Here is a 14170-nt window from a genome sequence, read left to right on the forward strand (position 1 = left end):
AGGCAGTGATTAAGAGCACAGATGTTGAGGCCAGACCACCTGTGTTCAAATCAGGACTGTGACTGACGAGGTGGGTAATTTTGGACAAACTAGTTTACTTTTCTGTGCCTCGATTTCTTTAGCTGTAAAATGGGGGCGATAACACTGCCCACCGTGATCAAATGAGTTTAGAATGAATTTACAATGTGCTGATAAGAGTTGCCTATAACAACTATTATCATAAATGCTAATAATTATCACTGCTAAGTGAATGAGTAGATGTTATGTATGTCCACTGCTTTCCATGCAGTTAGTTCCCATTGGTGTCAAAAGAAATGTGATCTCTCGCATGTGTGAGAGTATAAGATCACCCACAGGAGAGTGTTTAGAAGAGCTGGTGGTCTTCTGGTCAGGTGACTGAGGACTTATGTCAGTACCTTCTCATGTATCAAAGTCACGGATCAGAAAACATACTGGAGGCATCTGGGTGGCTCAGATGGTTGAGTGTCTGATTCCTGATTTCAGCTCAGGTCATGATGCCAGGGTTGTGGGATCAAGCCCCACATCTGGGGTCTGCACTGAGCGTGGAACCTGCTTGGGATTCTCACTCCTTCCCTCCCTCTGCCCCTCCCTCCCACTCGCATGCTCTCTCTCTAAAAAATAAATAGATAAAATAAAATTTAAAGGAAATATACTTAAGAGAGTTGGCCACACACCTTAATGATGCCACTTGGATTTGTATCCTTGAGAGGTTCTAAAAATTGCTTTCTTATGCTTTGCGTCACAAACCGCATTTGTGGTTTAAATAAGAAAGATTAAAATTCAAATCAATTAACAATTTGTAATCAGTCAGGCTGCACAGCCACCATTTGTCTCAGGGCAAGAAGCTAAACCTGGCAGGGGCTGCCCTTAGCAGTTACTGTAAGGCTGGCTGAATTAGAAGAAAACATTTTAGTTACACTAAAATTCTCAGATGCCACTGTAAATAGGATACTATCTGATATATTTTTCAAAGACAAAAAGGAACAAATTGTCAGCTTCCATCCCATTATTTTATCTAAAAATGCATCCCCACGGCAGAAACACAAAGTCTGTGAGGGGCTGACCAAGACGCTCACAGACAGATTGCCACACCGTCCCCCAGAGAGACACCTGTTCCAAACATCACCTGGCACCTACATCTACCTTCTTGGGCCAATGAAGAAATCTACCAAGTAAAGTGTATTCATCAATCAGGAAATTTTTGCAAAGCTGTATTTCAAAAGGAGAAATATCAAGGCTCCTCTAACAAGTACATTAGATAAGGAATCTACCCGAATTGACACTCTTCAATAGAAAAATGTGTTCTTTGTTAGATTTTATTTTGGGAAAAACTTACAATGTGTTAAAGACATTTTGGGGCACTGGGGTGGCTCAGTCGGGCAAGCGTCCAACTTATGATTTTGGCTCAGGTCATGATCTTGCAGTTTGTAAGACTGAGCCCCGTGTCGGGCTCTGTGCTGACAGGGAGGATCCTGCTTGGGACTCTCTCTCTCCCTCTCCCTCTGCCCCTGCCCTGCTTGTGTGTGCTTTCTCTTCCTCTTAAAATAAATAAATAAATAAATAAATAGACATTTAATATATAATCAGCAAATAATTTGTCATTCTTTTGTTTAGGTATTTAATAAAGGGTTTTAAAAAATAATTTTTTTAGAGAAAAAGAAGTCACCACAAGAGGAACAAAATAAGAGAATACACATACAGAAATCGTACACATAAATCCAACCATACCATTACTTATATTAAATGTGAATGCACTAAACACTTAAGACAAAGGGCAGGAATGACCAGACTAAATAAAAAAGCAAGACCCAATCATAAGCTATCTATAAGAGAAGAAGTATTTGGCTGAAAAGAAATAATGGCAGAGAATTTTCTAGAAATGATAAACAATACCAATCCACCATTTAAGTAAGCCCAGTGAATCTGAGCAGAAGCCACTCTTATCTGTATTACAGTGAAAATGTACAGTGTCAGCAACAATAGCAATTAAGAATAGCCAGAGAGAAAAGACAGATGACATTAAAATGATCTAAAATGAAACAAATAGCTGACTTCTCAACAACTCCAAGAGGAAAGCAAGATCATTTGTGCTGTGAGAAAATGTGAGCCTAGAATTATATATCCAGTTGGAAAATCTCTTTTGAGAGTAAAGCCAAATATATTTTCAGACACAAACTGAGAAAGTGTGCCAGCAACAGACCCTCACTAAAATTTCTAGGATAATCACTAAACAAAAACCAAAACAGAATGTTTCTTTTCCAAATTGGCAAGTAAAAAAATACATAACAAAAACACAATTAACCTAAAAGAAGGTAGGAAAAGAGAGGATAACCTATGAAAAAAAGGGCAGGACAAAGGGAAAGCACAAATGAGGTAGGAGACACTAACGCAAATATAATAGTATTTACAGTAAATGGAAATGAACTAAATGTTCCAGATAAGACTGTCGGCCTGAGTTAAAAAAAAAAAAAAAAAATTAGCTGTCTATATTGAGCACAAGAGTGAATCTAAAACATAAGCATATAATAAGTTCAAGATAACAGAATGAAGAAAGATACTCCAAGCGTGCATGCAGTGTGCACATGTATTGTATGTGTGCACGTATTAGATAAATGTTGTGGATGTGTGTGGATAGCATGACAAACTAGATTTTGAAGCAAAGTGAATTATGTAACTTATTACATAATGATAAGGGGTTGAATTTACCAGGAAGACAAGCAATTCTAAATTTATATGCACCTTATAGCACAGCTTTAAACTATATAAAGCAAACATTGCTAGAACTATGTGGGGAAATAGGGCAATCTGCCATTCCAGTGGCACATTTCAACACACCTCTGCTCAACAATTGATCGATGAAGTAAACAAAAAACATCAGTAAGAATGAAGAAGATCTGAATAGTGCAATTAATAGCTTAATCTAATAAATATATATGAAATATATACAAATACATAAAAATGTACCTCCAAATACAGAAAGCGTTCTTTTCAAGCACAGATGGAATATTTATAAGGAGTGACCACATGCTGGGCCATAAAAAAAAGTCAACACATTTCAAGTTCATATAGATTGCAGTTTCTGAACACAATTCAATGAAGTTATTAAAAGCCCATTAACAAAAGATAAGTGGAAAGACCCATATACTTGACAACTATAAAACACAGTTCTAAAATAACTGATGGGTCAAATAAGAATAATGGAGATTTAAAGTTATTTAGAATAAAATAATGATAAAAATTTCACATACTGAAATTGTGGTCTCCCAACTAAAGCAGCACTTGGTGGGAAATTTTTAGTCTTAAATGTTTATGTCAGAAAACAAGAAAGACAAAAATTAAAAATGAACTAAACACCTAACTTAAAAGATTAAGAAGGAAAACCAAGCAAAACAAAACAAACTCAAAGAAAATAGAAGAAAGAAAATAATAGAAGAACAGAAATTCATGAAAGACAAAGTAAAAATACAGTTGAGACCATAAAAAAGCTGGTTCTTCGAAAAGATCAATGTAACAGACAAATTTCTGGCAAGGCTGTTCAAGAAAATTAAAAAGAAAGCACATTAAGCAGTATTAGGAATGGAAAAGACTTAACCATAGGTGCTACGTGACAACAAACAGATCATAAAAAAACATGAACAACTTTATGCCAAGGAAATTTAATATTTAGATGAGATGAACAAACCCTTAAAATATATGTTGTATGTTTCAGCCTCTATGTTATATGTAGCTTAATAAAATAAGTGGAAAACGTGAAAACCCCCTAATTATTATTATTAGTAGTAGCAGTATTTATGAAATTTATTGTCAAATTGGTTTCCATACAACACCTAGTGCTCATCCCAACAGGTGCCCTCCTCAATGCCCATCACCCACTTTCCCCTCCCCCCACCCCCCATTATTTTTTAAAAGCATCAGAAGTCTTTCCACAGAAAAAAACCCAGCCCCAGATGGTTTTATAGGCAAATTCTACTGAAACTCATTATTCTAGAAACAGGTAATTCCAATCTCACACAAATGATTTGACAACACCCAAAAATGATTCCAACTCCTTTTAGGAGGCTGGCCTAATCTTGATGCCATAACTTGACAAGTATACAAAGAGAAGGGAAAATTACAAGGCATTTCACACCTGAACATAAATATAAATGTTCCTTTAAAAATTAGTCAACCAACTCTCTCATCACCTATAGCAATTCATCTCATATAATTTCATAACATCTTTTGCATTATTACCATTTGGAAGTGATAATTACAATTTTATTTACATTTAAAAAATAAAAATTAGTCAACTGAATCCATTAAAATAAGCTAATATGTCATGATCAAGTTGGGCTTATTCCAAGAATGCAGAGTTAATTTAACATTAAAAAATATCAATTAGGGGCGCCTGGGTGGCTCAGTCGGTTGAGCGTCCGACTTCAGCTCAGGTCACCATCTCACGGTTCGTGAGTTCGAGCCCCGCGTCAGGCTCTGGGCTGATGGCTCAGAGCCTGGAGCCTGCTTCCCATTCTGTGTCTCCCTCTCTCTCTGCCCCTCCCCCATTCATGCTCTGTCTCTCTCTGTCTCAAAAATAAATAAACATTAAAAAAAAAATTAAAAAAAATATCAATTAATATAACATTCAGATTCAAGGGAGTAAAATCATACAACAATCTCAATAAATATAGAAAAATAGTTTGATAAAATTCAATATCAATTCATGATTTAAAAAGATCAACACTTAACAAGCCAGTAAGAAGAAAAGTTCCTTATCTTCTTAAATAATATCTATAAACAAACTTGTAAAAAGCATAATTTGTAATGGCAAAACACTGAAAGAATTTTATTCAACTATACAGAAGGCCCAGTAAGGCCAGTTTTAAAAAGTTGAGGGATTAGAGATAAAGAAACTGAATTTTAATTATTTCAGATAAAAGTCATTGTCTATACAGAAATCCCAAAGTAATCTATACATAGATTGTTAGAAGTAACAAGAGTTTAGCTGAGTAGCTGGGTCAAGAAGAATATACAAAAATCAGCCACCTTTCTACACACTAACAACAAATAGATAGCAAATTTGATAAAGAAAAAAATACTACATATATAGTGTATACAAATGAAATTTTTTTCAGGTAGTTAGGAATAAAGCTAGTTAAAAATGGGCAAAATATTTATAAGAAAAATCATAAAACTTCATTAAAAAGTATTTTTAAATACCTAAATAATTAGATATAATGGCCACGGATTAGAAAACCAACTGTCATAAATATATAATTCTCCTCAAACTGAGCTATTAGACTAAATGCAATTCCAATAGATTTGTTTTTGTTTTTGGAACTTGACAAACTTGATTCAAAAATTTATACGCAAGGGGCACCTGAGTGGCTGAGTTGGTTGAGTGTCCGACTCTTGATTTTGGCTCAGGTCATGATCCCAGCATTGTGGGATCGAGCCCTGTGTCAGGCTCCATATTGGGCATAGAGCCTGCTTAAGATTCTCTCTCTCTCTCTCTCTCTCTCTCTCTCTCTCTCTCTCCCTCTGCCCTTCTCCTCCACTCACTGTCTCTCTCTAAGGAAAAAAAAATTTATATGCAAGTTCAAAGGCCTGAGAATAGCCACAACACTCTTGAAGAGCAAGATATGGGGACAAACTTACCCCCCATATAATAAAGTTGTAAGAATTCAGAAAGTGGCAATCACACACAGATGGGTACATTGACTGAAAAAAACAAACAGAAAGCTCAGAAATAGCAACCCCCTCCCCCCAATATGGGCATTTGATTTAAGGCAAAAATGATACTGTGGAACAACAGGGAAAGGAATCTTTTCAATACAAGATGCTAAGACAAGCAATTTTTCCATAGAGGGAAAAATTACACTACATCCTTCACACTATACATATATAAAACAATCATTTCCAGATGGACCCTTAGATTTAAGTGTGAAAGGTAACACAAGAGAGCTCTTAGAATATAACTTAGGAGACTTATCTTCGTGACCCTAGAGAAGGGAAAGTAAGGTTTCCTAAACTAGAGGCAGAAAGTAAAATCCATAAAGGAAATAACTGATAAATTCAATCGCTTTAAACATAAGAACTTCTGTTCATCAGAAGACAAGGCACAGACTGGTGGAAGATTTTTGCAACACATGTCACCAACAAAAGGACTCGTAACCATAATATATAAGGAAATGTCACCAATTGGTATGAAAAAGTCAACCCAATTAGGAAAGAAGAAAGATTTCTCCCTGTACTTCACAAAACAGAAAAGCTAAATGACCAATAAACAAATACAAAGGTATTCAACCTCATGCAACTTAAATTCACAATGTAACACCATTGCCAAAAATAAGTCTGAAACACCGGGTATTGGTGTAGGCGGCCACATGGGCTCTTGGGCACTGCTGGTGGGAAACTGGCACAACCCCTTCGGAAAATAGTTTGGAATCATTTGGTAAAATGGAAGATGCAGATACCCTATGACCCAACAATCTCACTGCTACGTAACGCCTGGAGTGCTTGCACATGTGCACCACGTGACCTGTACAAGGATATGTTGGGACACCTGGGTGGCTCAGTTGGTTAAGCATCTGACTTTGGCTCAGGTCATGATCTCGCAGTTTGTGGGTTTAAGCCCTGCAATAGCTCAGAGCCTGGAGCCCGTTTCAGATCCTGTGTCTCCCTCTCTCTGTCTGCCCACCCTCACCCAACTTGTGCTCTGTCTCTCTCAAAAATATATAAATAAACATTAAAAAAAAAAAAAAGAATATCTACAGCAGCTTTGTTTGTAACAGCTGAAAATGGAAAACAACCTGTATATCCATTTGCGATCAACTAGAAAAATACATCTTGGTATATTTGTATAATAAAATACTATTTATCGGTATAAAGAATAAATTGCTGCTGCAGGCGGTAAGGATCAACCCCAAGAATACAATGCCACACGACGAAAGCAAGCAGTATAAGGATATACTCAGTACAGTTCCATTAAAAATGTTTAGATATGCAAAACCAGAAATTTTCATTCTTTGGGAGTGCAAACAGATATGGTATAGAAACGCAAGGGAATGCTCAACATAGAACTCGGGATGCAGTTAACGTCCGGAGATGTTAGAGAGGTAAGGGGATAGGACAGGCAGGGATACATAGGAAATTCAGAGGCAATATTAATCTTCCTTTTCTTAAACTAAGAAGTGAGCACACATGTTAACTGTATTATTATTTTAAATATATTTAATAAATAACCTTTAGCTTTTACTCAATATTTAATAAGAATCATTTTAAAGGATTCTCAAATATCATATTTGAGAACACTGTAGAAGGACTTGTAATACCAATAACATGGATTCCTACCAATTACTGAGTGATTACCATGTACAAATGCCTTAAATGCACTAGCTAAGACAGCTGAACGTCCTCAGAGGGGCAGCTGGTCTCTCAAGTACTACTTATCCTTACTGTCACCATGAAATGATAAAAGATGGCACTTGAGTACCTTGAATGAGCTTAACAGGGACCAAAAAGTCTATTATTCTCTGCATCAGGCTAAGAGGCTAGCTAAATCAATGCTCTGTTCAACAGTTTAACTGCCCAACAGTTAAACAGGCCTAAGCCCAACTGTGGGAGGGGCTTTCTCCTCCATCTGGCAAGTTATCTAGGAGGAAACATCAAGCGTGTCCTCAGTCTGTGTATGGCCATTGGGACACGAGAAACATGAGGCATTCCCAGGCTTCCGAGAGCCTACGGTTCTGCGGGAGATGAGCTTGTCACAAACGGATAATACGTGTCGGCATTCGGGACAGGTGCCCACATGGTCTTGTTTAGGTTGGTGATGAAATGTTTTACCCACGTTGGAAAGAAACCATGGGATCCACCAATTACATCTGGCCCCAACTTTTCACAAAGTATTCTTGGGAAGAAGTTTCCCATCACATAGGAAGAAATACAAATATTTAAAAAGCAAACAAGTCATTGGCTGCTCTCAGACCTGCTGCCATATGCTTTGCTTTTTTGAGCTTACAGCTTAACATTAAAATAACAGGCCTGCATTCTTCAAATATCTCTACTGCTGTTCCTTACTTATTCTACTTGAAAAGGCTGTCAGCTGCTGTCACTTGGAAGCATTACCATATTAGCCACCACTGTTTACTGCTCACTGTGTGGCGTGGCTATTAGTTTAATAAGCCTCCTCTCGGATGACACCCGAGGCTGTCTACACAGGAGACACACGCGGGAGTCTAACGTCTAATGAAGGTGTTGGGGCGGGAGGCAAGGAATGCCGCTTTATAAATATTGATGAGAGAAACCGAATTCAATGGCATCAGGTTGTACTTTACTGATGGGTAAAGGACGGAGTCCTTTTTCAAGTGCTTTCACCATTTTAAGATTCCTTGGGCTAACCGGCTTTGGATACAGTCCAGAAATACACTCAGTGTGCAAGAGAGCAAGTTTGAGGCCTACAAGAAGTAAAACACTGCAGCAAAGCTCTTTAATTCACTCTGCACAAATAGCTGAACCTACAAAAGAAATCTCTAGTCAGAGGTTTCCTGGGTCATAATGAGAATTTTCTCGATGGGGAGAAGAGAAGTGCCCTTTTCACTTGAAGACAAAGAAATGTTTGTAATGGAAATGCGTGAACCAATTTTCCAAGGAGAGCTGAAACGCACTGATTAAAAACAGTGAAGCGATGAGGCACGGAAATAAAGCCGAAGCAGAGCCACTTAAAATTCGCCACGGCGGCACTGATTTCTGAAAGTGAAGGGAGCTGCCCTGAGCCCCCGTCTGCATTCCTTCCCTCCCTCCCGCCCCAAGCCACCCCCGCCCCATCACTGACCCTGCCACTTAGACAATTAGAACCTGCCAGCGTGTGGGGTGTTTACTGTTTCTGGCCACTGTATACCGGTTACCAGGCTACTCCACTGAGGATAAAACAGGAACCAAGGCACCCACACAACAGTGTCCTTCTCCACAAAGCCTAACCGACAGGCCCGGATTCAGGGAATGTTGTGAATTCAAGTAGACCGACATGCATAGTGCAGTTTACAATGTCAATTCTTCAGTTAGGTACAGACACTAATTGATTTATTTAGGGAATTCTATTTCCTAGAGAACAAAACCAAGGTACAAGGAGGTCAGTACCTTGTTGGAAGGTGCCTAAAAGATGACAACCGCCTGGAACTAGCAGAAGGCGCCGGTGACCAGGACAAACCAGCCATAAAGCATGTTTCCCAGGCTTCAGGCACTGGAGTCGGCTCGATTTAACTGGTGCCATATCCGTGCGTATCTGTATTAGCATTTACTTCATATTTTTCTTTAAATTGACTTTGAAACAACTCGTTTGAAAAATCTGTGGTCTCCCTCTGAGCAGGAATTTCTATGAAATCACACTTTGATACACAGGTATATTTTTTCTAATGTGCATCTTAAAAAATAAAAATGTTCATCCATGGGGCGCCTGGGTGGCGCAGTCGGTTAAGCGTCCGACTTCAGCCAGGTCACGATCTCGCGGTCCGTGAGTTCGAGCCCCGCGTCAGGCTCTGGGCTGATGGCTCGGAGCCTGGAGCCTGTTTCTGAGTCTGTGTCTCCCTCTCTCTCTGCCCCTCCCCCGTTCATGCTCTGTCTCTCTCTGTCCCAAAAATAAATAAAAAACGTTGAAAAAAAAAAAATGTTCATCCACCATCCATTTAAAATCATCTAATGTGCACCAAAGCTACATACACATTGGGAAAGACTGGATAAGGTGTTTTAATGTAATAAGGTGACCTAACAGGCTATGTTTGTTTCTAAATATCATGGAAAAACAAGAATAAAGGAATTTTGTCCTATTTACCCTCAGGGTATCCATGAAGGACTTAAATTAGATAGAGTGACGGAAGGGGGAAAGAAGTAAAGTTAATAACTTCTGAGTAAGGGAAAACAAAAGGCCAGGACCACTTACATAAAATTTTCTGGATATTCACTCAGGGCCATGTCAATGATATTCAGAGCATCGTGGTAATGCTTTTGTGCAGACAGTAAGAGGGCAAGAAGGTGCAGGGAGTTGGCATCATCGCCTTGAAGTTGAAGAGCTTGGCGGACGTACCCCAGAGCCTCTGGTATCTGGTTTGAAACAAAATCAAAAAGAATTTTAAAACACGCGCGCGCGCGCACACACACACACACACACACACACACACGAGAAGATACCATTTCAATATCTGATTCTCTATAAACATCAAAAGTTGCTTCACCCTGTGCCACATTCAGATTTTAACCTTTGTGATAGCCCCAGGATATTAACCACAAACATGCAGACAGATGTCTTCTTCAAGCAACAGCACGACCTGCGGAGTGATGCTAGATGCTCTGTTTCTCTGTAAAACTGCCAATACCAAATCTTTTGTTTCTCTCCAAAACACAATTTCTCTTTTTCCACAAAACTGATCCACTCTTGATTATGCCCAAGATTGTTTCACTCTCAATGGAGACACATACAAGTTGCCAGAGGTTTTTAGTGTAATTAAGCTGCCTTAGCTGAACTGTTCTCATTTTTTGAAGTATTAGTGAACTAAAGTACATAAGAAATTACAAAACCTGAAACAGAGCTTTCCAAAGGGTCAGACACCCGTGAATCTTTTCAAGTTCCTTTGTCCTGGACATCTCCATCAGGCATCAAGGAAATATGCAAACAAACCAACAAACAAAAACCCCACACCTTTCCAAACTACAACCTAAAATAACTTGATCCAAGAAACAAATTGCAATGCTGCATACAAAGCAGATGTATCCAAATTCAAATAGGATGAGATAAAACTTTAACCTTTAAAATGCAAGAGCTGTGCAACATTCTTCAAAACTGTCCAAGCACCAGGGTTGATAAAACGCATACATAATGGATATCTGAACGCCCGAAATTCCGTGCAGGTTTAACCGTAACTGGGGGGAATTAGAACCTGACACTGGATTTCGAAATAGAGCTCAGGACTGAAGCATTCTTACACAACCACCCAGGGACTGCTTCCTGTCCCCCTGCCTCAACTCCAGTCCAGACCTCTTCTCTGTTCGCCTGCTTCTTCCCAGCCCTCGGTAACCTCACTCTGTAACAAGAAGCCACGACTTCCCAAACCTATTCATTTTCCTCTCTGAAATTCCATTTAGGATGATTTAAGTTATAAAGCCTGGCTACAGAGACTTTCTGCCACCGAGCCATAGAATCAGGGCTGTCACAGCCTGGGAGAGGGCTCATCCAGCCCAGTCATTTGTTTACGGGGAGGGAGCCGAGTCCAGGGAGGTGACAAGACTTGAGCATTGCCATCTAGCTAGTGAGTGACTGAGTCAAGAGTGGCTCTAGACCTTCTGATTCCTCTCCTGTCCTCTCCTCCTGCACAAATGGCATTGGCTCTAAAGATAAGAGGGCCACAGCCTTGGGGCCCCTGCCCAGCAGGGACACTCTCCCACAGAGGTCTGGTGTCTTCACACTGCGGGCCTGCAAAGATAGCGGCTGGACCCACAAGGCCCCACCTATGTAACCTCTCTTCGGGGAGACAACCCACTGCGTGAACAGCCCTCAGCTTCCTGTTAGGAAGGCCGAAGGCAGGTGTACTTCTGGTGTGGATCTGCAGGGGTGACCAGAGCAATCAGGGACAAACTGATAACAGGATTCAACATGATGGCCTTAAGGGAGAGCTGACTGGGAAGGAATTCAAAGCTGGTTTCTTCATTCAATGAGTGTTACCGGGTACCTAACACATGGTGGGCAGTGTCCCAGCCACCAGGGTATAGTGATGAAGGTGACAGCTTCCTGCCCTCTTGGAACCTGAAGTCTAGGGAGGAAGACAGGTCCCGAACAGGAGGGCTGAGCAGGAGGAAGGAGAAGAGATGGCTTCTGCAGGAAGGAGGCTTCAGGGAGAAGGTGAGAGACGCTCCTGGTGGAGGAGGGCCCGGGGGGGATCGACCCCCAGTGCGCAGCTGAGGCAGTAGCAAGCTCCCCATCCGTCCAGGTGTGAGCCCTACCATGCCGGGCAACAGGGCCCACACAGAGGAGGCATCCTGGTTTCCTCGGTCCCCGGGTCACACGGCAAGGCACTCCTCAACACCATTCCCAGGCCCGCGGGGAGTCAGAAGCATGCCCACAGCCCCGGCCTATCCGGGGAATGGCATGTCTGGGGAACTGACCTCTGCTTCACCCTCCAGTCAGCACTCAGGAATGTGCTGGGGTTACCACCAGTGTCTTGCACCTGGTGGGCAGGCAGGCATGCGGCCAGACTCTCAGAGCAGCTGGGAGGGGACGGGAGGGTATGAGAATGGTCAAGACGGCTTCTGGAAGCTGCTGTTGGGAAGAGGAAGGCCAGCGAAGCTCGCCTCTCCAGCAAGGAGAGTGCTGAGGAGTCCCGTATGTCGAGGAGGGAGCCACTGTGACTGTCCCTCTCTTCCACATGTTATAAAGGAAGCTGCTACCTTTTGCCCATGCCTGTCGGCAACTTCCTGTCAATCGCCAGCGCCTTACGATGACCAGTGGCTGGTCCCCGCCGCGCAGCTCGGCCCTGGGTCTGCCAGCAAGGGACAAAGACTCTTTGGTGACTCCTGGGTTCATTCAGGGTGTCTGCCACGTGCTGCAGTCCGTGTTGCCCTCTGAACCCTCCAGATGTGTAGACGTAATCTCCCAAAGCGGAGCCCAGGACATCTGTGTCTTCACAGCAGACGCCCAAACTGACCAAAACACCAGCGGCTGTGCCGTGAGGAGTCAGCATCCTCTGAGAAGAGACTGGCTTCGGGTCAGCTTTGGGCCAGTGAAAGAAGACCAGCTACTGCCTCAGAGGGAGGCGCCGAAGGAACTGTAAGAAGGCGCGCACACCAAGTTCAGAGAACGTGAGAGAAACTGACCTGTCTGGAGATGGCAAGCTGCAGAGCCAGGTAGAAAGCTGCTTGGTGATCTGTAGGTGACAGGCTGTGGGCCCTGAAAAAGTATTGATGGCCATTAGAACGCGGGAGAGGCCATTTGAACCCTTCCTATCCAATGAGTATTCCCATTTGCAGTTTTACACGCAGGCCACATATTTAGCTACGCAACGTTTCCTTTAAACTCTCCTCTTTTGGGGCACCTGGGTGGCTCAGTCGGTTGAGCGTCCGACTTCAGCTCAGGTCACGATCTCGCGGCCCGTGAGTTCGAGCCCCGCGTCGGGCTCTGGGCTGACGGCTCAGAGCCTGGATCCTGCTTCCGATTCTGTGTCTCCCTCTCTCTCTGCCCCTCCCCCGTTCATGCTGTGTCTCTCTGTCTCAAAAATGAATAAACGTTAAAAAAAAAATTTTTAATTAAAAAAAAAAAATTGGGGCGCCTGGGTGGCTCAGTCGGTTAAGCGTCCGACTTCAGCTCAGGTCACGATCTCGCGGCCCGTGAGTTCGAGCCCCGCGTCGGGCTCTGGGCTGATGGCTCAGAGCCTGGAGCCTGCTTCCGATTCTGTGTCTCCCTCTCTCTCTGACCCTCCCCCGTTCATGCTCTGTCTCTCTCTGTCCCAAAAATAAATAAACACTAAAAATAAAATTAAAAAAAACCCTCTCCTCTTTTGTCCATTAGCAAGTGTGACGTGTTTTCCCTCTTATGGCTGTGTGTGTGTATGACACCGGAGCCTGCCTCTGTGTTTCGTCTAGCATCTGAAACGGCAGCCAAGGATCCTTGGCTTTGAGGAGGCGAAGCCACAAGGCCCTGAGATCTGACCCCCCAACCCCCCAGCAGACGCCTCCCTTGGGCTGAGCAGGAGAAGCCCACGTGTCATGCTAGGACACGGCGAAGCTATGAGTACACTTGGCAAGGTGACGGCTGCTTTGGTTAAGTTTTGGCTTGGCCTTAACACTACTCCCTCCAAATTTCGGGATTTCAGGGAAACCGTATGAAAATCAAAGACCTGGCTTTGCTTGTAAAATGAGGTTTTGGTTTTTGATGAACCATGGGAAGAGGAGGATTCTCATTCAGCCTTTTGAAGCTTCTACTAAGCTCCCTCCAGCTTACTAATGTAGTCTGTGTAACTATGACATGTAAGTCTCTGTGGCCAGACACTAGGCTTCGTTTTATTAACTGGCCTTTGACAGCGAAGGGGAAGAGGCTGTACTGGCCTCCTACTTGATTGCAAACACAGTCATTCTTGCTTTTATGTGGAGGCCAATTGTATTTCACCAAGAGTAACTCAAAATGTGACTC

General features: G+C 42.1%; 1 protein-coding gene across 10 annotated transcripts in view; it reads right to left on the minus strand.

The window, feature by feature from the left end:
- The window catches only part of TTC7B (tetratricopeptide repeat domain 7B), a 255882-nt gene that overhangs the window by 84045 nt on the left and 157667 nt on the right, over positions 1-14170 (minus strand). For all 10 annotated transcript variants that reach the window (XM_058740002.1, XM_058740004.1, XM_058740003.1 and 7 more), the window contains 2 exons: positions 12859-12931; positions 9935-10095 (listed from right to left, as the gene is read on the minus strand). In XM_058740002.1, coding sequence (XP_058595985.1) covers positions 9935-10095; positions 12859-12931 — 234 coding nt within the window. The remainder of the gene's footprint in view (positions 1-9934; positions 10096-12858; positions 12932-14170) is intronic.

Source organism: Neofelis nebulosa, chromosome 7 (genome assembly GCF_028018385.1).
Source record: "Neofelis nebulosa isolate mNeoNeb1 chromosome 7, mNeoNeb1.pri, whole genome shotgun sequence".
In the NCBI taxonomy this organism is placed as follows: Eukaryota; Metazoa; Chordata; class Mammalia; order Carnivora; family Felidae; genus Neofelis; species Neofelis nebulosa.